The 24,992-nt window shown below is 44.7% G+C and overlaps 1 protein-coding gene across 2 annotated transcripts in view; it reads left to right on the top strand.

Moving 5' to 3' along the window:
- The window catches only part of Gnao1 (G protein subunit alpha o1), a 193,329-nt gene that overhangs the window by 95,361 nt on the left and 72,976 nt on the right, over nt 1–24,992 (top strand). For both annotated transcript variants that reach the window (XM_004625979.2, XM_004625978.3), the window contains exon 3: nt 7,959–8,100. In XM_004625979.2, the coding sequence (XP_004626036.1) occupies nt 7,959–8,100 (142 nt within the window). The remainder of the gene's footprint in view (nt 1–7,958; nt 8,101–24,992) is intronic.

The raw sequence follows: 24,992 nt of genomic DNA, 5'->3' as shown, positions 1-24,992 counted from the left end.
TATTATAAAAGTTATTTAATAAAAATGTGTAATGCTTTTAACTTTTTGACTTGGTAGAGTGGATATGATGCCATTGACTTGGATTTGCAGCATAAATTATTTTTGTTTCTTAAAAACAGAAGTTAAATTATAATGCTTGCTTTCTTTTCTTTGCGGTACCAGGGATTGAACTCGGGGGGCCTTGCCAGGCAAGCACTTATACCCCTGAGCTATGTCCCCACCCCTTAAATTAAAATGCTTTGAGATCATTTTTATTAGAAAAACACAAACTTCTCCAAAATATAAAATTAAAAGCGTAGTACAGCTGGTGTTTGTAAAAAAACAGCTTGTAGCACTGCATGCTAATATAATTGATAAATTTGAGCTACATTATAAATAATGACGACCTTTATTTTTCTATACAGTACTTAAATATTTCTCAATATTTGTAACCCATTTGTTTTGGGAAGAGAAAGAGCCCCAGAAAATCCTTAATTGGAATGTCACTATCTTGAGTAATTTGTTATATTGACCCATATCGGTTTGATTAGGAGGCAAAATGTATATAGCTGCCCTGGGTCATCTTCTGTATGAGTCTCTACAAATAAGTATTTTCTAGAAGTGATTCATAGTAGATCAAGAATCTGGGGGCCTTTTCACTGCAATAGAGTAAGTCATCTGCTGCTTTTGCTGACAGTTGATAAAAAAAATAAAATTTGGTAGTAGCTTTGTCATCCCCTTTTTGAAAAATGCTGTCTCATTTTTTCAGTGCAGGTCTCTTAGTATTGCTATGAAAGGATAAATCATATATCGTAATACAGTATTAATAATGTGGAATTTAGCACTGCTGAGCTGTCCTAGAGTTGTAGTGTAATCGGAGCAAGCTCTAGCTACCCACAAAACCATCTAATGCCACCTGGAAAAACTTTATGAAAAGCAAAACTGTTTACATAACAGCTTTCAAATTCTGAAAAAAAAAAGAAAAGAAAGTACAGAATGCCACCACTCAGAAGTAATGCTTGATATATTGTTACTTGTCCTCCGATATCCTCCTCTCTTCTTCACTCCTTCTTCTTCCACTCAGTCTCAACCACCACCACCCACACAGTCACACACACACACACACACACACACACACACACACACACGATCACATGCACACATACAATTTTATAAATATGGCCGGATGGGACACATGTTATACTGAACAGGTGTTTTTATTTTACATTTCCATCTGGTTCCCATTTTCTCATAGATTCTGTAGAACCCCCTAATTGTAGCCTGTGCCTTATTAACTAATGTACTGTCATCTTACTCTGTGGTTAAAAATGTTGTGTGGGACCAGACTGATTGGTGCCTACTTTCTCTGGAGGGGACTTTGCACTAGGACTACATCCCTACTGCTGATTCAGTCTTCCTGATAACTGGAATCCATTATTGGTGGTTGCAGGAGCAAAACACAGAACCCTGACCCTAGCTCCACCCACCACTGTGTGCATTTCCATCTGTGTTCATATACCTATTCACAACATCACCATGACAACCCAGATCAGGAAATTTGGCTTCTCTACCTGCATTGGCTCTCAGGATGTTTGTTTGGTAAATGAGCAGAGTATACTCCTCCAGTCCAGAGAATGCCCCTCTGCCATTCACCTCTCTTCTCCCCTCCCCTCCTCTCCTCTCCTCTCTCCCTTCCCCTCCCCTCCCTTCTTCCTCTCTCTCTGTGTCTCTCTCTGTCTCTCTCTGTGTCTGTCTGTCTGTCTGTCTGTCTGTCTCTCTCTCTCTCTCTCTCTCTCTCTCTCTTCTCCCAGTGCATCCCAGCTCCCCTCCTCTTGCTTCACATCGATTTCTTCCAGGCAACAAACACATGACTACGCTTTTTTCCACCACCCCACTTATCAAATCTAAGGTCATACCAATAGCTAACACTGCTTGAGTGCTAACTGTCCTGGGCACTCCCCTTCATCTTTTTAATCCTGTCCAGGACCCAGTGAGGATGGCTACTCTTCCTATTCCCATCTGCAGGAAGCCTTTGAGAAAACCAAGCCACCAAGCAGCTAGGGAAATTACCCTACCACACAGCCAGTATCTGGCTCCAGAACTCCCCATACACACACACAATCTGGGCCACTAATGGGACCGTGCAAAGTGATGCTGCTAATGGCAGGGACATTTAATTCAGCTGGAGATGGAGTGGAAAATCATGTGTCCCAGCACTTAAGCCACTCCTGTGTGTTCATGAACTTCCAGAAATTGAGGAGCAAAGTATGTGATGGTACGTTTGTCACAGTCTCAGAGGGTCTGTTTGTCAGAAAAGGAGAATGGCTGCCAAGCCAGATTATCATCCAAGGTCCCTTCCAGCTCTCAGGGTTCTGTGACCATATAAGGCCACTGTGCCTGGAGAGACTTCCTGCAGCTCTATGTGGTCCTGCACTGTGAGGGGGAAGTAGAAAGTAAAGGGAGCCCATGTCTGGGCTTCTTCAGGGTCCACAAGGCAGACAAGCAGGACATAGAGGGGGAGGCGTGATTCCCTCTTGGACTGCCTTCTCTCAGAGAGCTTGAACCTGCTTAAGCCAAGCCAACACCCTCCCTCTCCTCTTTCCACTTGAGATCACCTCACCTAGCAGTGTTGCCAGGTTTCCAGATTCCAGTTGGCAGCTTCTGTCCAAAGTCGAATGCTCAGGCCTGCAGAGTCAGCCCTTGCCTGGTCACACCTCTTGCTCCTCCCCCTGATTCTTCTGGTTGATTGGCCTGGAATACCTCTCAGAGTCCCTGAGTTTTGGGTGGTCCCCAAAGCACCCAAAGCTTGGCCTCTCCTTTTATGGGGAATCTGCCTCCTTTAGTGAGCTCTTTGGAGAAGCAAGTCTTGTGCCTGTATATGTTCCTGGCTTAGGTAGTTAAGTTCCACTTTCACCAAGTGCTCTCCAGAGCCCACTGTTATACCAGGTAATATGGGGAGGAAGAGCAGACACAGGCAAGATGTGATGCCAAGGACTGACAGACTGGTGGTTTAAAAAAATAATAATAATGTCAGTCTACTGTGAGATGATCTCTGATTATTATTACCAAGTTATAAAGTGTTTTAAGAATGACTATTGATTATGAGTGACATTCAAGTCACATTAGCTTATGCAAGAAAGGAGTTATTATTAACTTATATTACTCCAAAGTATAGATAAAGTTGACTTCAGGTATGGTTAGATCTGGGGATCATTTGATGTCTCTGGTACTTGATTCTGTACTCTTCCACTCAACATTTCTATCTGGGGCTGCTGCAGTGTGAGATTCCAGTGACTGTTACTGAGACCTCTCACAAAACCTTAGTAAAGCCCATTACTGCTTTCCAAATCAAGACCAAGGCATGCCTCCAAGACTCAGAAATGGATCATCTCATAAAACTGAGCCCCTGAGGGCCTCTCCAACTTCAACCCAAAGGTTTCCTTTCCTTCCCCAACTCTCCTACCTCAAACAGTGGGCAGACACTGCAGTGGGAGGGGGACTGCAACCTCAGGAGCCTCTGGAACCTGGGTTTAGGCCCAGGGTGGAAAAAGCAGCCCTGCCTCAGTGTCCACCTGCCAGTCACAAGCAGCTCCTCAGATGCTGCTGTGCCTCACAGTGGTGGTGTGCCCTCACAGGAGCAGCCTGACCTCTCTAAGCCTCAGTTTCCTTATCGGGGAAGAGAAAATGATTACTATCCTCCAGGATTGTCTTGGCAGTTAGATGAATGTAACATGTTAAGCATTTGACACAGCCAGTAAACCTTCAGACACTGGCCACAGTTACTGATCTGCTTTTTTTAGTGGCAAAAACGACAGAAATTATATTCGGAGGACTTTGGCTTGAAAAAGAAAATACCAGCACTCGTAGCTGCCATGTGCTGTGTACTTACTGTTTCTCCCAACAGCTCCTTGCAGATGAAGAAATCAAGACTGAGAGGTTGAGTTGTTCATTGGGGACACACAACTCTATGGTGACAGAGCTGGCACTGTTTCAGGCTTGTCTGCTGCCTAAGCTGTGGCCACTGCTCTGTGGCTTCTCAGGAAATGATGTGGAGACAGAAAAAATAAAGGGGCTTTACTTGATACTTTTAAGGATATTCGCCTCAAATCAATGCTGGGAGGAAAAAAAGGAGGAATGTGACATTATAAAATGACATGGAATGCAGGATAAATCCTGAGAGTACTTGGCTGACCTTATCAGATACAAAAGTTACATTTCTTGGTATATAGGTCTTGCTATATCTTGGTCTTAACCATCCAGCAGAAAAGTATAAAAACGAGGTATATAAAGTAAATCCATATTAATATGATGAGCTGTAAAAGGCTCAAGTCAATAACTTCTGAGGATAACCCACTAATATTACAGACTGCTAGACAGTGTTAGATTGTTTAGTTGAATTCAAACACCTATAGTATTTAGATGCCAATAGAATATTCATCTCTGACAGGACAAAAAATTAAAATTAAAAAAGGATGCAAAGGAAAGATCATTTTGTATTTATATATACAAAATAGGATAAATTTACAGCTACTTTCACTTAACTCAATGAGAAGAAAGAGGTGTACTAACAGTGTTTGGACAGAATATCCTGTCTGCTTCTTGTACTATGGATAACCACTAAGAAGATAACAATGTACAGTGTATTGACTATCAAAATTGTCCTATTAATCAGCTGTGAAACTGTCTCATTCATATTTATTTCTCAATAAAAAATAACTATATAAAAAATGACATGGAAGATTTTACACTAAAATATTCATTGTTTTTCTCTGCATAGTGAAATTATGAACAGTGTTTCTTCTTTTCTGTATGGCCTGAATTTTCTAGTCTTGAGTGAGTGCTTTTTATTTTAGGGAAAGAACGAAGATATAAAATTCCGGAAATAAATTTCTAGAATTTTATAAAATTCTAGCCCAGTTTTAAGTTCGTATTAACCAGCTTGAATAAGTTATAAGACTAATAATCATGTCTTGAGCAGTTTTACCCAAATTGCATCATTTCTGCAAACCTCAATTGGAATTGCTTTACTTGGAGCCACCTCAGCTGACACCAGGCACCAGGGTGACACCTGCCAGGCCTAGTCCAGTGTCTGGCTTGAGGTGTGGTAGACAGGACTATGAACTTGGAGACCTGGGTTCTATTCCAGGCTTGGCCACTAACCCATTGAGAGAAATTGGCCAGTTATTTAATTTCACACAACCTTGATTTCCTCTTTTGTCAATTGGACATCGTAAAAGAATGTACCCTTTGTACCTTGTTAGGTGAGCATAAAGATTAATCATAGGAGGGAAAAGTGAGAGTCCCAACCTAGGTATAAGGAAGCCTAACAGGCACCAGGGCAATGCCATAGAATCCCTTCCTTGGTTTCTGGGAAGCACATCACACCTTGGGAATCTATAGATCACACACACACGCTACTCAGGTGCTACTTCTAGAGTCTGGTTGACAGTTGCCTTTCCTTTACGATTTTCAGTGATTACTTTAGTGTGTTTACAATGATGTCTAACTTCCCATCATGAGTCTTTCTACAGCATTCTTCCCTCTTATTCTTTATGCTGCTGTTATGTACATTATATATATATATACACATATATATATTATATATATATATTATATATATGTATGTATGTATATAATTTGTTTAGTATGTTTTCAGCCCTCTTCCTCTTCTTGCCTCTATTGGAATAGTTTTTCTTGCTACAGCTTCAAGTTGACCAATTTTCTATGTGTCTGATCTTCCTTTAATCATACAGTGAAATTTTTATCTCATCTACTGTATATCATCTCTTTCTATATATGCCATTTCTTTCCTAATTAGATTCTTGGTATCCTTTAATTTTTCAGGTTTTGAAATAGGATCTCACTACATGGTCCAGGGTGGCCTTGAATTCTTCATGTACCCTAGACTGGCATGGGACTGGTAATCCCAAAAGCTATACTTTCAGGGATCATTTCTATAGTATGAACTGATAATCCTCCTGCCTTTTCCTCCTGAGTGCTGGGATTACAGGTGTGTGCCACCATACCTGGCTAAAGTAGATGCTTTGTTAATTCCGTCATTTCTGTCACATCTCTGACTTCTGGTGACTAATTTTTCTCCTACGTAGGGGTCACTTTTCTGCTTCTCTGTATATCTAGGAATTTTTCATTGGACAGTGATATTTGCATATCCTGTTGACTGCCTGGGTTTTGTCACATTCATTTAAAGAGTACTGACATTATTCTATCAAGCAGTTAAATTGCTTGTGGGTCAGCTTGATTTTTTTTTTTTCCAGGCTTGTTTTTCAGCATTGTTAGGACAGTTCTCAGAGCCTTGGGGCTAATTTAGCCCTGTACCATGGCATGAGCCATTTGGGGTCTGTGCCAAATGCAGACTGCAAGGACAGTCTGCTCTGGCTAGAACGTGCCCATCTCCAGTACACGGGAGCTCTAGAACATGTTCAACCTGTAAGCTCCCTGCAGCTCCCTCTTTCACTGGTGCCATTTCTGTGCTCAGCTAGGAGTCTCAACTACTTGCCAAAAACTCAGATGGGCGTAAGCAGATAGATGCCTAGAGCGCTCTCTGCAGTTTTCTCTCCAAAGCCATCTGCCTCAACCTTCTTAACTCTGATTCTTTTCTCTGCATCTCAGTGAGCCACAGAGTTCTTCTTGGCTGTTCCTTGCCTGTACTGTGGTCTGGTAAACACCTACTGGGTCCCTTTGTTATGGCTTGTATTAAGATTCCCTCCCCCACAAGCCTCATGAGGTTATAGGTGGGACTTTTCGAAGATGGCTAGATCTAGCGTGCATGATGCTGAGATTAAGGGTGTGTAACTATTAAATTAATCCAATGATTGGTTCAGCATAGTTCTGAGTTGATAATGAGATCCCTGGGTATGGATAGCATTGAATTATAATACTTAGTATTGGCAGATAGTATAGTATAATATGTAAATTATAGCTCAATAAAGCTGGTTTTTTTTTTTCTTTTTTTAAAAAAAATGATTGTTAGCAGTGTTCTCCTGCTCTGACTGTGATGAAAGAAAGAAGAGGGGTCGTGAGGTGGAAGTAAGGGATCAGCGACTGTACTGACGTGCCTGTTACCCATAGCATCCCATCTTGGTCTGAAAAGTGTTGACATAGAAGAGTTTACAGTTTATTGAGAAACAGTTAATGTTAAGTATTAGTCTTAAATTTTATTTGCTCTTTCTCAAGGACTTCAGTTGTAAAGGGATTCTTTACAACTTTGACATGGTTTTTCCTTTTCTAGCTTTTTATCTTATTCCAATCCTTATCAGCAATGAATATGTGTTAAGGGTCCACCAGTGAGGGCCGCGTGCCCTCTGAGAACTGTGTTGACCTTTTCATGGCCACTGCACCACTGCTGAGATCTAGCAAAATAAGGGTGACTTGGTGATTGAATCCCAGCCAGGAATTACAGAAGGGAAACATCTTCTGTTGACTTTTCTATTGACAATGACAATGGTTATTTTTTCATTTTAAGCAACTCATCCTACCTTCATTAATAACCACTGGGTTTTCTGTAAAGAAAAAATAGATTATTCATTTGCAGACTTCTTGCAAGGATCTTCAGCAGTATGCCCGAGTACATACTTACGACCCTGAGCTTTGCCTGAAATATCAGTGGCTAACAAGTACTGAGCACTCATTGTTTGTTCCTCCTATTCTAAGTACTTTCAAATACTTAAAATACTTATCAGCATCTCTTTTCTTTCATTGTATATAGTCAGCACAACAAGCTGGGTTTTTTCCTCAATATTCTATTTCTCAGATTATTTTTCAGTAATTCAGGTAGGTTGTATTCTTTCACATTATACGGCACTACTGCAGCAGCCCAATAATTCCTCCCAGGGGGCACTCACCCTCACCCAAGGAAACTGGAGGTGTGGCGCTAAGGCTTTCAGTGCCTAGTATTCTCCACATTGAGTGAGGACAGGACAGTGCACTCATCAGGTGTGGCATGTATGGTTTTTCCCCAGGATCATCCATGAAGATGGCTTCTCTGGAGAAGACGTGAAGCAGTACAAGCCTGTGGTCTACAGCAACACCATTCAATCTCTGGCAGCCATTGTCCGGGCCATGGATACTTTGGGCATCGAATATGGTGACAAGGAGAAAAAGGTAAGCAGATCCCTGAGCTCAGAGGCATAAGGAGGAGAGGAACTACCTCTGTAACCCCACTGCTTCCTTCTAATAATACCAGGCTCCTCAAAGGAACAAGAAGAGACTCTGCTCCATATTAGAGCTACATGGCAGCCATCACCAACATAAATCATTGTGCTAATCCACCATGTAAACACAGGGACTGCCATGAGAGGCAAACTTCCATACCAGGGTCATCTGCAAAGCCAGCAACAGCAAAACTCCAAGACTAGTTACTGTCCTGAGGCCCCCACAATATGGGCTATGTACCCATCCTCAGATAATTAACCTGAGCAGAAGAGTATTTGCTGGATCAAATTCACCTCAGCTAGCTACTTTCTCCCCTCCTTAGGATAGCCTTTGCCCTCTGGGGATGGGGGACACCATTTGACTTGACGCACTCTCCTGTATATCACACAAAGGTGTGTGCTTGCAGCCTCTCCCAGGCAGATCTGAGACTCTCCTTCCCATAGGATTCAGTGTCCTAGAACAGGGATTGAGTTATGATCAAGTTTCTGGGTATCTCACAAGTGACAAATGGGTTAAGTATACAAAAATCTCTCTTATTCACACGTCTGTATTCATGGAAAGGCTGAACTGTGCAGCTATACCAACAGAGTAAAGGAAAGGAAGGGGAGACCCACAAGGGAGAAGAGAAAATGGCTTAGAGAACTTGATCTAGAAGCAGTACTTCATCAGCTGTTGTGATACAGAATCCTACAGTCCTCTCCAGAGCCATGAAAAGAGACAGGGGATGGCCTCACAGCAAACACCGGGGCCTGCATTGGAGATTTTGGGTGGTATCTGTCCCTGGTTACTGTGCAGTGCAGATAGATAGATAGATACATACATACATACATACATACATACATACATACATACATAGAAAAATATATGAATTTTAGTGTGTGTGTGTGTGTATATATATATATATATATATATATAGAGAGAGAGAGAGAGAGAGATATTAAAATTCATCTCCCTTACAGAGCAAAGCTATCATAGCCTCTGTGCACCTGATAAATCATCTGTGACAGACAACTTTAAATGTAAAATTTAGTATTTTATGCACAAAATTCTAATTCCATAAGGTAGAGTCACTTTGGTTCAGGCACTGGCTCCTCCAGGTTTGTAGGAAATTGGGTAGCTGGAATTATGTTCAGGCTGGCCTAGGACATGTTGGGGGGATGCTAACAGAGGCCTGACCTATTATCTTCTTCACAAGAGCCTGAGATAGAAACACTTGCCCTTCAGGGCACTGGTTTTGGCTGTGGTCAGTGGAACCAGGGCTGTGAAAGGAGGAAGGCAAACAGAGGTGCCAGTTGTTCTTTAAGTCTTACTTCTGTTAAGCATTCACTGTGGGCTTCCAGCAAGCTTGGTGCTGGGAATATAGAAGCAGGCATGGCAGGAGTAGTGTGTGGAGAAAGTAGACATTCCAGAGACATCCAGATCATCAGCATTGGCCCAGGGAACACAGAGTCTCATTCGCCTCACAGTGAAAGCAACAGTCAAAGTAAAATGGCTGTGGTGTATGGAGTACTACTTATTGCCAAGCCCTTAACCTATAGTAATTCATTCTAAGTTAATGCAGACACTGGGACCAAGAGCAGTTGGTGCCCAATGTGACCTTCAGACATGGTGCAGGCCATAGGCCTTTGGTTTCTCTTCCCCTCAAGTGTCACTTAACCGGATGACAGGCAAGGCTAGCAACACACCCCGTATACATGTGGCACTGGAGATCCCTGCCAGCTCTTGCTTCCCAGAGTCTCCTGCCATGAGTATAACTCAGAAAAGACAGGTATGAATGAAATGCTTTTCTCCTTCCATTTTAGAAAACATTAACTGTTCTGTGGGATTTTTTTCCCACTTTATTCTGAATAGAAAGATGATTACTTGGGAATTTCTAGGAGTCTGATATATTAAGGGTTATGTAGTAGAGCTTCTGGGAAGCAGGCTCTTCTCTGGCCATCTCTTCTTGATGAGATTTTTCCCAGCAAGACAATCTTCAGATAGGAAAGTGGGAAGGCAATAGAAGGGAAGATGGAAAGCACACAGGACTCCCTGGAGAGCTCAGCCATCTCAGTAGAATCCTGTTACAGCAAGTGGTACCTTGTCAGTATAGGCGTACAGGGCCTCCCAGCTCATGTGCACCTCTTCCCTATTCTCTGCTCCTCCCTCTGAGGAGCAGAGAAATAAGTGAAGTTCAAGACTCAAGTTGAAGCAAGACTGGAAACTGGAAAAGGGCTTTCCAGGAGCAGCTGACATGAAGCTGGGTTGGCCAGGGTGGCACTGATTCTCCTCTGTTGATAGTGGACACACAGGCCTGGGAGCATAGTAGGGGTGTTAAGGGCCTGCTGGCATGGGTCAGCTTGGAAAGCCAAGATTCTTCTCCTCTTTTCCTTATCCTCAGTGAGCCTCTTCTGCAGAGAGACAGACAGCAAACAAGTCTTCAAGTAGGTGACTGCATAGCCTCACATGATGACTAGGACTGGGGGGAAAGTAAGACAAGATAAGAGGGAGTGGGAAGCAGATAAAAGTTTTCCAAGGAGCCCTGAGGCTGGAGTGAGCCAGGTGATTGGAAGAAAGTGAAGCTTTCTTAAGTGTGGGCTACCTCAGTGGGCCACTTGTTGCTGCCCAGTGCCCTGGCCTCAGAGCTGGGCCTCCAAATTATTGTTTCTCTTACTTTCCCAGGCTCTGTCACCTAGATCTTTCATTTGTTTGTTATGAACCACTCTATGCAGTATCCACTCAGATTGGTGTCTGGGTCTCTAACGAAAAGACCCCCTCCTACTCAGGCTTAGCCCCATACCCAGTGCCTATGTGGGACCAGCCAGCTTTGAGCCCTTCCTACAGAAGGGCATTCAAAATCCTCCTTGCTTTTCTGTCTCAGGCCTTTGCTAGACTTGCTGTCAGCCTTCACTCTTTTCTGCTTCCCTTATTCATGGAACTGCTCACAACATTCTCTCTTCCAATCCACTCCCCACCCCCAAGTCAGAAACAGTACAGTGCTTTCTCTCCTTTAAGCACTTATGCTATGCACTGGTATATGAATGGATTGTGTGGATGTCTGTCCTTAGAGCCGTGAGCCTTGCACTGTAGTATAGTTAGAATTCCTTGAAGTAGCTAATAAAAGCCACCAGAAAACAGCTTCTTCCCCAGAAAAAAAGTGCAATAGCACATATCTAGGAAATTTTGCTGACAACTTCAGGGATTTCCAGGCCACTTAAAGCCCACCAAGGGAGGCTAGAATAAGAACCCTTCATACTTAAGATCTTTCTGATCAAGGCCTGGGTCATCATCTTTGGATCACCTCTATACCCCTACAAACAGCATAACGTTCAGAACATAGCAGGTCTTTGAAACACATCCCTTAGATGGAATAACATTTTTACTTCCTCAGTTCTCAGAGAAAAAACAGGAAATTTCATCACTAAAGATCCTATGTTGATTGTTCAGTACCTCTGCTATGGAGACTTGTGCCAGATCCTGTGCAAAAGGCCAGAGGCATATGAATCAAGGCCTCTGAGGTGCTGGACATCCCTTCTGATGATGAGGCTCACTGGCTGAATGAACACAGCCTTGCCATGCAGTGATCTGGGAAACTTTTTAGGGGAAGGGAGGCTGAAACCATCCTTGAGGCATAGGTACAGTTGGACAGGTACAGGTCTGGGAAAGGAAAGTGCTTGAAGCTGCAGGAGAGCCCTGAGTAAAGGCAGCGGTAGTGACCCAAAGGAGATTGTAATTGGCAGAGGAGACCCTCAGCCAGAACAGCAGAAGATGTGAGTATAGCGCAGCAAAGCTGAAGACCCCGTAGAGCCAGGCTTAGGGGACCATGGAATGTATGCCAGGGAATTCGGATTTGTCCTATTAGCAGTAGGAACTGGGAAGGAGTAGAATGAAGTAAGATTTTAGACAAGTCTTCTAATGGCACATGCCGAGGGGAGCAGGTTAGAGTGACTACACTACTCCATGCGGAAGGTGTGGGAGTCTAGGTGAGAGGTCAAGAAAGAAAGTGCATTTCAGAGTGGCAGAAAGCAATAAAGTGGGCCTAAGTGTGAGGAGCAAGAAACGGAAACACTCATGTTACCTGCCTGGAGAGTAGGAACAAGGAGAAAGTTCAGGCACGAAGTCTGGAGGCAGTTTACAGCTGTCTGCTGTCTGAGGTCTGGCTGTCCAGTGAGTCTGCTTTCAAACCTCATGTACTTCTGCGTGGGAGTGACCAGTGAGTAGATGCATGCAGATAATTGAGGACCCATGAATTGATGGCTCCAGGACACAGGCAGCTTCAGGCTTTTATGTCCCAGGTTCTGTGTTGTAGGTTTTTTTTTCCAGGTTCTGTTTTAAACAATTCCCATTGTTATTAAATAAATATGATTTAATGTTTAAGTCATTTAGCCCTAACAACTACTTGTGTAGTGCTACTGTTATCTCCGCTTTGTAAGGGAAAAAAGGCACAAAGAGGCCAAATGCCTTGCGCAGGGCTATACACCACAAAATTCATATGTATATACCCTTGGTGTATAACCCTGTACAGTCCCTGTGGCTCAGATCCATGGTCGCTTTTTCCCACCCCTTGCTGGGGAGTAAACCCATAGCCTTGAACATAGTAGGCAAGTGTTCTACCACTGAGATACATTTCTAGCCCTCTTTGACCATTTATTGTTTCATTTTGAGATAAGATCTCCTTCCCTTTCCTCTCCTGCCTCTCCCTCCATCTCTTCTCCACTTCCTTTCTCCCCTCCCCCATCTCCCTTTCCTCTCCTTCCATCTCTTGTCCATCCTGCCTGTATTATGCAAATTGTCTTAACCTTTGCTGCCGAAGTTTGCCCCTCCCACTTCCTCTATCCTTAGTCTTGAGCCTACATCTGCATCACAAGAGCAAAGGAATTTGTCTGGCCAGCGAGTGTGAGCAGCATACACTGGAATTAAAAATAGAATAGAAAATTACAGGGTTAGAAGGTTCACTTTGCCCAGTGGAGAGAGGGAAGGGGGAAGTCTTTGAACAATCATGTTACCAAATTTTATATCAGACATATCTGTGCATATATAAACAGGTACAAAATTTGTGTGTGTATCTCTAAATATGTAAGGTATATTACAAACTATTGAAATGTTTGTAGTTTTGGGGCTCAGGAGAAACAGTACTGCAGAGTATGGCACTTTGGCATGCTGAGTACTTTGAAGTGGAGGTCATTGGATGAACCCCAAAAGCAAGTCTTTCTGATATATAACCCTCTGTCTCCTAGCTCCCCTACACGCCCACCCATAATCATAGAAATCAGAAACCTCTTCAGCTCATATAAACTAAAAAATTACTCTAACTTGATCTTTCTTTAAGAGCTGACCGCAAAGAAATTCTGTGACTTACTTTACACAATAGAACATTAAAACGCTCATTTCAGGGGGCTGTACCCATATGTAGAAGGAAGGAATAATATCCAAAATGCCAAGAAAATTTTAAGCAGGCAGGCTTTTCTGGGGTTCCCCACTTCACTCTAGTACCTTAGATCATATGTATTTTGGTTCACTCACATTTTTACCCAGCTCTCCATTCTTCACTGAACCTAGGTGTAAAAATGCATTCTCCTGTAGATGATGAGTCCTTAAGAACTTCCAGTGATATGAGCAGCTGCTGCATCACATGTGCCTAAGGCTGCCACCACAGCTCTTGGCCCATGAGTCTCCATTTCTCAAGGTTCTTTTGGCACTTAAAAGTGTGATTAAATAAACCTGTTCTTTTCTTGTTAACCTGCCTTCTGTTACTGGGGAATTCTCCTGTAACCCTCACAATGAGTGAGGTATGGTATCATGTCTTTCTGTCCCTACAATAGTAGAGCAGTGCCCTGAACTTACAGTAAACTGTATTTGGTTGAAAATACTTCCATTTTCTTCTTTCTTTCTTTCCTTTAAAAAAAAAATGCTATTTATACGTATGCATATTTCTTCCATTATCGTAAATTCTTTAGGGACAGAACATCATCTAACACAATGATTAGCCTGACACAATATATATTGGATACTGGATTCAAAGCCCACCTTAACCACCAGCTGTGTGGTTCTGAGTAGATTATTTAGCCTCTCCAAGCCTTAGTGTTTTTAATATGTAAAATAGTCATAATCCTAATAACTTCTTCATTGAACAACTGTAAGAGTAAATTAACCAATGCAGGCAATGTGCAATAAATGAAATAATGCAGAATAGTGCCAGATACAGAAAATCTCAGCACATGCTAACTGTGGCCCTTTTCCTTGTTGAAGTTATTGTTATTATTATGAACATATTGGTGAATTATCCACATTGAGGAGTTGTCAAGGTATTATCTACATTTTTCAGCTTAGACATGGAGGCACGAGGCCAAGAATTGGCTGCCCAAGATACTAGCCTAAGCAGGATGAAAGGTCTGTGCTGGATAGAATTGCTTTGCAGGGCACTTATATTCTTCCAAGGGGCTTCATTGGAACTGTCCCCACTGGAGATAATGGCAGCTCTTTGGGGAGGTAGAATCAAATTTCACACATAGTTTCCAGAATGTCATTGGATCTCCTCTGGTGAAAGAAATCTTGACATTTAAGTCATACCATGGAAGCCAGAGCACTATCTTTTTTCTAATCACAGAAGTGTTGTGGTACCATCTGCACTATGCAGGACTGTTCACGTTGTGGTTTGTATGAATTCTGACAGAGGTGAAAACAAGGGTAACTCAGGCTTGTGTCTGCCTGAGTTCCCTGGAGCTTGCAGACAGTTTAGTGGTAGTTGTCAAATTTGATGGAGGTTGGGGGAAGAGACACATGAAGTTCTCATATTCCTATAGCCTAAACCCAAGGCAAAGAAGAGGCATAAACACTTGGCACATGCAAGTACTGAGGCTCCCCACAAAGCACAACCCCAGAGCCTGGTCTTGCCTTACCTGTTTGCCTGTCCAGATTAACAGAGCTTGAAATTCCTCCATTCACCATTATTCCATTCTTTTACCCCATTTTTAGCATAGCACAAAAGAGGACCATCTGGCCTGAACACTAAGGTTCCCTCATGGCAGACCCAGGACCAGGACTTTGGGTTTCCTAAGTCACTGTTCAGCTCCTCCCATCTTACCAGGCTGCCTCTAGTCACTAGACAAATATGAGACTTTCTTTTCTTTATTTTATTGGCCATTATCATCTCCAGTTTTTGCTATTTTTCACCTACATGGACCCAGAAACGAGAGTATTATGCCAAGTGGCAGAAGAGACAAAGAAACAGCTGAGTGGCAAAAATCCTGGCAGCACAAAGCGAGTGGTAGAAGTGTCTCTGAGTAAGACAGTCTCTCCAGATTAGCCCAGGGCAGACAGTGGCAGAAACTGCCTGTGTTGCAGGCTGTCACCCTCTCCTCTGCCCTGCACACTGGGCTCATGGGTCATGGCAAAACCCCAGCCAGCTCTCAGCCTCTACTTTCCCTGGCCAGGCTTCCCTGCCATACTATGCAGAATGGACTAAGTGTACAGGTTGGTAACCATTAACCTCTCACTGGTCACTGCCTGCAGAGAAGGGCATGGAATTTTAGAAAGAGAGAAAGTAAAAGGAAACTCAGGCGAAAGGCTCCAGCTAGTAGTTAAAAAAAAAAAACCTCAGACTCATATGCACACTTTCTCACTGTCCTGCTCTGGGTGTGTCTCTGTCTGATTCACTCCTTCATTTAGTCACTATCTTTTTTTAAAAAGTGCAAATAAAAAATTTAATTACAGAAACCTAGTTCCACATTTATAAATACACTTAAGTGTATTTATAAACAGATCCTCCTGTTCTCAGCCTCCCAAGCACTGGGACTATAGGTGTGCACCACTTAAGTGTATTTATAAATGTATAAATTTAGATTAAGTACAGGTACAACATTTTAACAAAAAATGACAATTTTTCTAAAATATCAGTATAAATTGATTTGAAATGATAAAGTAAATTCTTTATCAGATGTTAACATGAAAACTTTGAGGCCATATTGGTTTCTAAATGAATATAGCAACTGATATATCATTTTGATGTCTAGAATTCTAGACATCCAAGTGATAGCTGGATCTTCCCTATCATTAAAAAAAATCTAAACACATAAGGCTATTTTCACAGCTGCAGTATGACCAGCACCTTCCCTGTGTTAAACCATCTCCTCTAAAAGGGATCCTGGCCATTACTGCTCAGACTGGGGGTGAGTGCACAGAGGAAAGGGGTGGTTTCAGAGTGGGGCACTGAACAAGCCATGTGGAGATCAGATCAACAGGTTGTCTGCTGCAAACATCTCATTTTATGCACTGGCTAAATCATAAGTACAAATTTACAAACTTGGATCCAGTTTCAAGGAGCTTATGATACAGAATTGGTGTATCTCTGAGTTAACTGACTACATACCCACCATCTTTGACTCCCCTCCTTCCTCTTTATAAGCCTCATTACTCTGCTGTGATGGTAGAAAGTGTTTTTCAACTATGCAAATAAATATCCCAATCATCAAGCTGTCATCTGAGATGACAGCCTTCCCTCAAGAGTCTGGTAGCACCATCACAGCAGGACTTTATGGCATTGTCTTTAGCAGGAAGCTAAAGACATCCTACTGGGCCCAGAGTAGTTGTTTGTTTGTTTGTTTTATGTACTTAGTACAGGGTCTACAGGGTCTCACTACACAGATCGGACTCATAGTGATCCTCCTGTTCTCAGCCTCCCAAGAACTGGGACTATAGGTGTGCACCACCACAACCAGTCTCAGCATGCCTCTGGGGTGGGGCTGGCACAGCACAATGGGGATCGAACCCCAGTCCCTGTGTCTGCCTAAGCAGGTGCTTTAATCCAATGAGCTATCTGGCCAGCCCTCAGAGTAGCTGTTTTAAGATAACAAATAAATCATCAAGAGATCTCACTGTCTTAGAAGACATGTGGAAGGGGTCCATTTATAAAATGTTATATTTTGAGATTTCTGTAATATTGAAAAATGAAAAAACTCCTATAACAAAGTCACAACATTATGATATATTGTAAGCGTGTATATTTGACAAATTAATACTTTGGACTCACCACAATTGTGGTGGAATCTAATTGTGCTAAGAAATAATTATAGAATTTACAAAGACTTTATTTCACAAGGCAATGCCAGCCATCTGTCTATAACAGGATGCAGGTTAGAACTTGCTTTGTACACCATCACCTTTCACCTCAAGAGTTCTCTTCCTGACTATGTCTAGTACCTTATTTGGTCCATGCCCCCATATTTGAGTCTCCTGTGAATGTATAGTCCTTCTTAACCACTGTTCAAGAGGCTAAGGCATCAGTAAGACAAGTTTTGCCCTGCTGAGGGGTGTCAGGGACAGAGAAAAGGTTAGCTGAGGCAGCATCATAGTACGGGTGAGGCTGTGAGTCACAGGCTGGTGGGGATGACCAAGGGGGTATCTGTGCCTTGCCCCAGCTAAGAGGCTCTGCTCTTAGGGATTTCAGCACCTCACATGTGTGGCAGGTCAGCTTCCCTTCACTATAGGTAAGTATTTGAAGTACTTATCTTAGAAAAGAAAAGGTTTATTTTGGCTCACAGTTTTGCAGATTCTAAGTGAAGATTGGGTAGTCCCGTTGTCTGGGCCTCTGATGGACCTGCCAGGTAGTCAGTGGCAAGGACCATGTGGCAGAGCAAACCCACTTACAACCTGAATCAAGGAACAAAAGAAGAAACAGTGGTCCCTCTCTCTCACCTCAGTGGCTAGGGACCTCCCCTTAGGCCACACCTCCATGAGGAACACTTTGAGAAACATTTAGTGAAACGAAAGCAGAGTGGCTTCCCTCAGAAGACAGAGCCGGCACCCTTCTCACTTCTCCAGCTATTTCTGTATGCTTCTGTTCCTGAGTGGCTCAGCTCTTCCCCCTTCCTCTGTATGTACTAGGCAGCCAACCTCTGAACCAATCTCTAATTAAGGGGTGCAGTGGTCTGACTGATGGGCCCAGGGGTTCCTAAAACAAGAGTAAATGTCCCATAGAAAAACCAGGAGGTCATGAAAAATGAAATGGGCCAGAAGAAACAGGTGTTGGAGAGGCCCTCACAAGCCATCCCCAAATCTCTCCTTGACTTTGTCCCCACCAGTGCTAGCCTTCCTATAAAGGAGGGCATTCACATAGTAGCAGTAGAGGGCCAGCCCAGCTGCTTCTAACATGGCAAGATTATGAGATGATTGTGCTGCTGTTCCCATGTGGGCAGCCAGGGCCACCCAGAGAGCAGGCTGCATAGATACATAGCACTTATTGCCACTCACCTAGCTGGTCCTATCTTTTTACAGGGGCTACTTCAGGTACTGTTATGGTTTGTGTCTAGTTATCCCCTCAAAGCCTCTTGCAGTCATGGGGTGACTTCTGAAGTTTGTGATTGATTCTTGATCCAGTGCTGGGATTGCAGGTGTGATCATTATATCCTGGCCCTGGGGTGGATAATTTGCATTATAATATAAGGAAGGGAGAGAGGCTAGCTAGCTGCCTGAGCTGCTGCCACTCCTTTTGCTCTTTTGCTTTTTGCCACCACAAATGGTTACTCTCTGCCATGTGCCACTCTGCCCTTAGAGCCAGCTGAGTATGGACTGAACTCTCCACTAACTGTGACCTAAATCAACCCTTCCTTCCTTAATTTTGAGTGTTGGGTATTTGTCCCAGCAACATGAGAAGATTAAGCCAGGGACCCATGGAGAAATTAGTGTTGAAGAGGGGGAGGTGAGCCAGTGGCAGTGGGGCTCTCTACAAGAAGACTTGAGTCTTTCTCATTCTTCCTGAACCAATGAGCCACTCAGGATCTCCTGCTATAGCTGGGGAGCTACAGCTCCAGAGGACGTGCCCAGGGAAACAAGGCAGTTCAGCAGAGGTGAGAGCCAGAAATGCTCTAGGGATATAGAATGGAGAAGAGCAACAGACAGGACCATATGACTCTCACCTGGAAAACTAGAGACAGTTGTTCTGCCCAAATGTCAAGTATCCTGGTGTCAAGGGGGTGTTTAACACAAAGCGTGTGAGGAACAAATGCTCCTGAACAGCAGCTACTTTATTTGCCATTCCCAGCCCCTCCAGCTAACGTGTCTTCTGCCCTGGACAGCATCTGGCCACTCTTGCTTTTATCACTCATTCGAGAAACGGGTACTGTGCCCTTCTATGCCTCAGTAGCACAGTAGCACTGGGTATGTTGTAAACAAAGGTAAACAGGTGGGCTGCCAGCAGGAGTACCTTGGGAACAGCAGCCCCTCTCAAGTAGTTCCGAGGAGCTGTGAGTGTCCTGAAACTGGATTTGACCTGACGTGCACTGAGGACAGGGCATCTGCTCAAAAGCTGAAGGGTCTGGCATTAGTAAAGTGAACAGCAAGGAAGAGGTTGGGTGTTGCTTGAAGTGTGTGAGCTGTATGTCCCAAAGCTCTGGGCTTAGGAGACTTGGCCCACCAGAGATCTAAAAGAAGTCCAATGTGGTTGAAGCCCAAAAGTCAAAGGGGGAACGCTGCAAGAGATAAGTCAGAAGGAGGTAGGAACAACCTTGTGAGAAGAGTTTTCTATGTGAGGAAAAATTTTGCTTCTCACACATGAGGAAGCAACTGCTGTGGGTTTTAAGAAAGTCAAGGCATGGCTTGCCTTTGAAGAAGTTCACTGTGGCAGAGACATGGGCAGAGAGATGGGCAGCAAGAGAGGCAACAGGGAAGTGAGCTGAGAGGCTACCACAGACATCCAGGGATTGAGAGAGGCTGTGGGTCAGCCTGCAGGCCACTTTCCATGAAAGCTCTGTGCTGCATCACCCAGCCAGACTGTGAGCCCTCCTAAGCACAGCAGCAGGAGATATGGGTTAGAATCATTTGTACAAACAAATGATTATACAAAAAAACTTGCCTTTGTCAGTATCTCTGGTCTGAGGTCCCCAGGGCACAGTCCAAAAACAGCTCACTGCCAATTTTGGCCCAGCTTTTCCAGCTCTATGGGCCCTGCTTCTTCTCTCCCCACCCACTTCCTTCCCTTCACTTTCCTGCTTCACTTCCCATGGCAGACCCTCTCCCTGCCCAGTGCCCAGTAACAAGACCAGCTGGCTCCCCTGATGTCCACTGGCCAAGGAGAAACAGTTGCCAATCCCAGCCCGGGTGGCTTCTGGGCACAGTCCTGCAAGGCGGGGCACCTGGTGGTGGTTTTGTCACTTTTTGCAGCATCTGTATGTGGACCTGAATGATGAAGTCCTTGACTCTTTCACTCCCCTCTCCAGGGCCAACTGCAGTGTTCCACTCTACACCACTCTACAGCTGGTGATAAGGTCACAGTCTAGTGCATGTTGTCATGGAGAACCATAGTGTGCATCTTTGACATAAAGCTCAGAGCATGGTGGGCCAGAGCACAGGTTTAGAGTCAGGCCAAGGATGAAGTTGGCATCTCAGGTTTTTTGTTTGTTTGTTTGTTCTGTTTTTTATTTTTTGTTTTAGCTTTTTGACCTCAGGCAGTTCCTTGACTATCCTTAACCTTGATTTCTTTCTTTCTTTCTTTCTTTCTTTCTTTCTTTCTTTCTTTCTTTCTTTCTTTCTTTCCTTTGGTTTCTTCATCTGTAAGATGAAAATAATACCAGCATATCTATTGGGCAGGCCACAGGCTAATGCCATATCAAAGACTGCAAAATAAAGGTGGAAATGCAGTTCTCTCTTGCCTGAGTGGCTTACAAGTGATATGAGGCTGGCATTCTTTCTCCTTGCTTTATTGTATGTATGGGCTGTGTTTCCACTGCAGTTTCCGTGGCTGCTCCAGCTACCCCTTCTCACCAGCAGCAAAGGAAACAGAGAAGCACAAGGTTGTTGTTTGCAGGAGAGGGATGAATTATACAAAGCCTTGAATGTCCATCCAAGTACAGGTTCTCTATGGCATAGGCCAAGAGGTGCCTGAGTTGGGGAAAGAGCCATGGATAGGCATTGCTCCACAGGGACTGACCTGCGGGTGCTGAGTAGCTGGAAGTCTCCTCAATAGACCTGATCATGACAGTCCATTGGTTTCAGATTTACTCTTTACCCAAATCCTAGGAATTCTCCCTTGACTCAGAGCATAGAATCTTGTACTACTGCCACCACCATCCTCTGAGGGCCCACCTTCATACCACAGGGCAAGAGTCCCCTCCTTCCCTGTTCTTCCTTGGGGGACTGGGCCTCAGTCCAAAAAGACTATGGCCATTCAGCCTTGAAGCCAGTACTCCTCCTGTCTCCTCAGAAAAGCCTTCCCCTGGATGGAAAGAGATACTGTCCAACCCTCACAGGCTGCGGATACATCCCTTGGAGTTTAGTTACAGACAAGCTTCTCTTTGAGTTCATGACATTACCCTGTAGTTTTCTGCCAGGCTCCTGTGGCCCAGAATTTCCCCATCACAAGTCCTAGGATATGAACTTGTTACTACCACTGGTGCCATGGACCAGTAAAACAAAGCTCACATCTCATCTAGTAAGTTTGGAACAGGGAGTATGTCTCCTAGGGACCATCACACACATGTCCCATCAAAAAATGCCAGGGGCCCAAGACAGGGAGGCCCGTCAATACATCTCTCTCCATACCACCCCACTTCTAGTTTGAGTAATCTTTATCCATCCATTCTGTGAGGCATGCTGCTGTCACCCAGTGCTCCTCTTATACAGAGGATCACTGAGCCACAGTGTGAGGAGACCTGCCCAAAATGATGCCACCAGCCAGCATGAAAACCAGATCTCGATTCTGAGGCCAGGGATTTTCTCCACTTGTGAGGCCCTCTTCTGTCCCCATGAGAAGCACAACCACACTCTCCATGCCCTGAAATTGCTGCTGGCCTGCCTTTCTGCTCCAGGATCTCATTTCCTTGAGCACCAGCAGTCAAGAGGACAGGGCTATTGTGCCTACTTCTTTGCAGCCACTTTGCCCCCACAGTAGTTAGGCAGAAAGATCAACCTTTGACTAAGAATGAGCCCCTGCGTTGTCCATTAGAAGGTTCAGGGTCACACAAGACTCTCCTCTTCCATTCTGCTTTCCCCTAAGAGTGAGAAAGGGGAAGCTTCAGGCAGCACCCCATTCCATATTTCAGCTCATTTGATCACTTTTTCTTGCCCCGGTAAGGGCATCATGTTCCATTCTGTTTTTATCCTCATTCTACAGATGAGGAGAGTGAAGTTCAGAGAGGACCAGCCCAAGATCACATTACCAACAAAGGGTAGGGCCAGGGTCAAATTCAAGCAGCCTGGCTCCAGAGTGTGTGCTTTTAACCCATGAATGAAGACATGGGCTCACATCAGCCATCTCAGCTTTTCTACCAGGAACAACATTGGAAGCTATAGTCAGACAAGGCACTGAGCTGTGTCCATAGTTGATAACCAACAAGTGCTGACAAAGAGGTGAAAAGACTAGCCTCAGCCAGCTATCATAGCCACCATGACATCAGCTGTGCTCTATCTGGCTGACTGTACTGCGATCACACAGCCCGGAGAGGTGTGGCCACAGAGCTCCTTGTCTGCTCTGATCAGAGCTTCAGCTGACTGCAGAGGCCTTGCTGGTCACAGGGCAAGAGGATGCAAGACTGCCCCCAGTGTCTCCCTCGGGGGCTCACAGGGGGAGCCAGTGTGTGTCCTTGGGCTCCAGGTCCCAAACTTCTGAATTGTGGGGATGGAAGAATCAGGCTTGGTCCCTGCAGGTGTTTGCTTTCCCGTGGGGAGCTGTGGTGGGAGGAACACACAGCTGCACAATCTTGATCTTACAAGCTACCCATCCCTGATGGTTACAGCGATCAGCATGAGGCTGGTATTCCTCCAGTGTGGCTTTCTGGCATTGGTCCAAAGTGGCAGAAGCACAGGCAGCCTGGGACCTCCAGGGACTCAGCAAGGAGAGGCTGGCGTGTCTATCAGGTGAAGCTCTATCCTGCCTCAGAGGCTTAGTGGACAATGCAGAAACAGTGGACGTTCAAAGAAAAGCCAGGCCCAGCTCTGCCCCATGTCCATGCGACTGCAGGCAAGTCCCATGCTCCACAGCCTCTCAACATTTTCATCCATTAAATCTCAGATCTATGATCTCCCCTCCCCCAACCCACCCCCATTTCAGTTCTATAAATTCTAAAAAGTTCTATAAATTCTCCTGGCAGAACTTAATTGCTAAGTTTAGGTGACTGCCAAGCACAAAGCTCTTTGTATCCAAGAGAGAAAGAAAATCCAGTTTCAAAGGCAGGACACATGTATTAAGCTGAAGATTGACTCCCCAGAAGGGAGTTGATGCTCTGACTATTGCCAAACTATGGACTGCAAACACTGCCCCTCCTGAGCACCCAGTGTGTCACTGCTGCATGCTGTGGCCCTGGACAGTGGGCTGTAGAAATGAGTGTAGCCCTGCCCAGTTGAAACACTAATGTGGACTTCTAGGAAAATTTTAACTTCAGTGCTTTCCTCCAAAGGTTTGTGCAGTAGGAAGGATAATTCTTGTGATACAGGTGAAGTCTCCCACCTGCCACCTGCTTGGGCCAGGTGTCAGATCCCTAGTGTCTTCTTCCTGCCTACGGGAAGATCTGTCCCAGGCAGGCCATGACATCAGGTGGAAATGCCACTGTCTGCATCTGCTGTTCACCTGCTAAGGCAGATGTCTGTAAGTTTCTTTTACAAAAGACCAGCTTTTTAGAGCCATGCCTGTGACTGTAGGGCCTACAGTTTCTCACCATGACCCATCTGAACTATGCCAAGCAAATATGCTTGGAGTGAAATGTTTTACTCTCCCACAACCATGCACATAGCCCACTGAGCCAGCATCAAGCCACTAAATCAGGCAGAAAAACAGTCAAGCATTACAGTCCCTGCCTTTGTGTCAAGGGTAACCATGTCCTGGGGAGCAAGAAGAGATGAAGGGCCATGTGGAGCTGTCAGTTGCAGTCTGATCAACCTAGAAGGGTTCCAGGGTGATAGAGAGCTGGAGGTAGATTTTAAGAGCTCAGTGCTTGACAAGAGTGAGATGGCAGAGCATATGGAACAGCCTCAGAGTCAGGGTGTGAAGGCCAGGGAGGCCTTGGGGCAGCTAGGTGAGGGCACTGTCACAAACATTTGGCACACATTCTGTTGATTGGCCTACACCCCAACCCAGAGCACAAGGGCAAGTATTCCCTAGCACCAGCAGGGTACTCAGAGGTTAGTGCATGAGGAGATGCCACTTCTGAATGTTCCTGCCCTGTCCAAGCCCCTGAACAACTGCAGCAGCCTCCTGCTCCCCAGCTTTCCTTTCCCACAGCTCTGCTTGTCTTCACCCCCTGTGTGCTTCATACACAGGCCAAGTGAGCTTGTAAGAGTGTGTATCCCCTGCTGATAAGCCCTCACTGGCATCTGCTGCTTCCAGGATAAAGTCCAACCCCATTTCCTACAGCTCCTGCCATAGGAGCTGCTACAGCCTCAATCTCAGGCCTGTCTGAGCTGTCTCCTCTCTTCTCCCTGCCAACCTACACTGTCACCTCCTCTGGAGACCTTTCCTGGCTCTCTGACTTACAGAGTCCTGGGAGCTATTTCAGAGACTTGCCATGCTTTAGAAATGTGTGTGTACAAATACTTGATAAATGTCTGTGCTCCTGCTGAACTGTAAAGGGCAGGGACAGGGCCTCTGTAGTCCACAGTCTGACACAGAGCCTGGCCCAAAGTGGTGTGTGCTCTGTAGATGGTCATTGTCCACTCTGTGCTGAGTTTCTCCTGGGGTCAGAATATCCCTCGTGAAATGGAGAACACTGCCTCACCTGTGGTATAGTCATCCCAGAAACAGCTACTAGCTGGCCTTCTCTGCCTTGGCCAGCACTCTTGGCCTGCGCTCTGGCTGCTTCTCAGGTGCTCCAGCCTCCAGAAGCAGCCTTCACAGAATGGAGTGCCCTGCAGGTTTGATTCAGTTGGGGTCTCAGACA

This window comes from Octodon degus, unplaced genomic scaffold (genome assembly GCF_000260255.1).
Source record: "Octodon degus isolate 3935 unplaced genomic scaffold, OctDeg1.0 scaffold00011, whole genome shotgun sequence".
In the NCBI taxonomy this organism is placed as follows: Eukaryota; Metazoa; Chordata; class Mammalia; order Rodentia; family Octodontidae; genus Octodon; species Octodon degus.
This window is presented reverse-complemented; position numbering and strand designations above follow the sequence as displayed.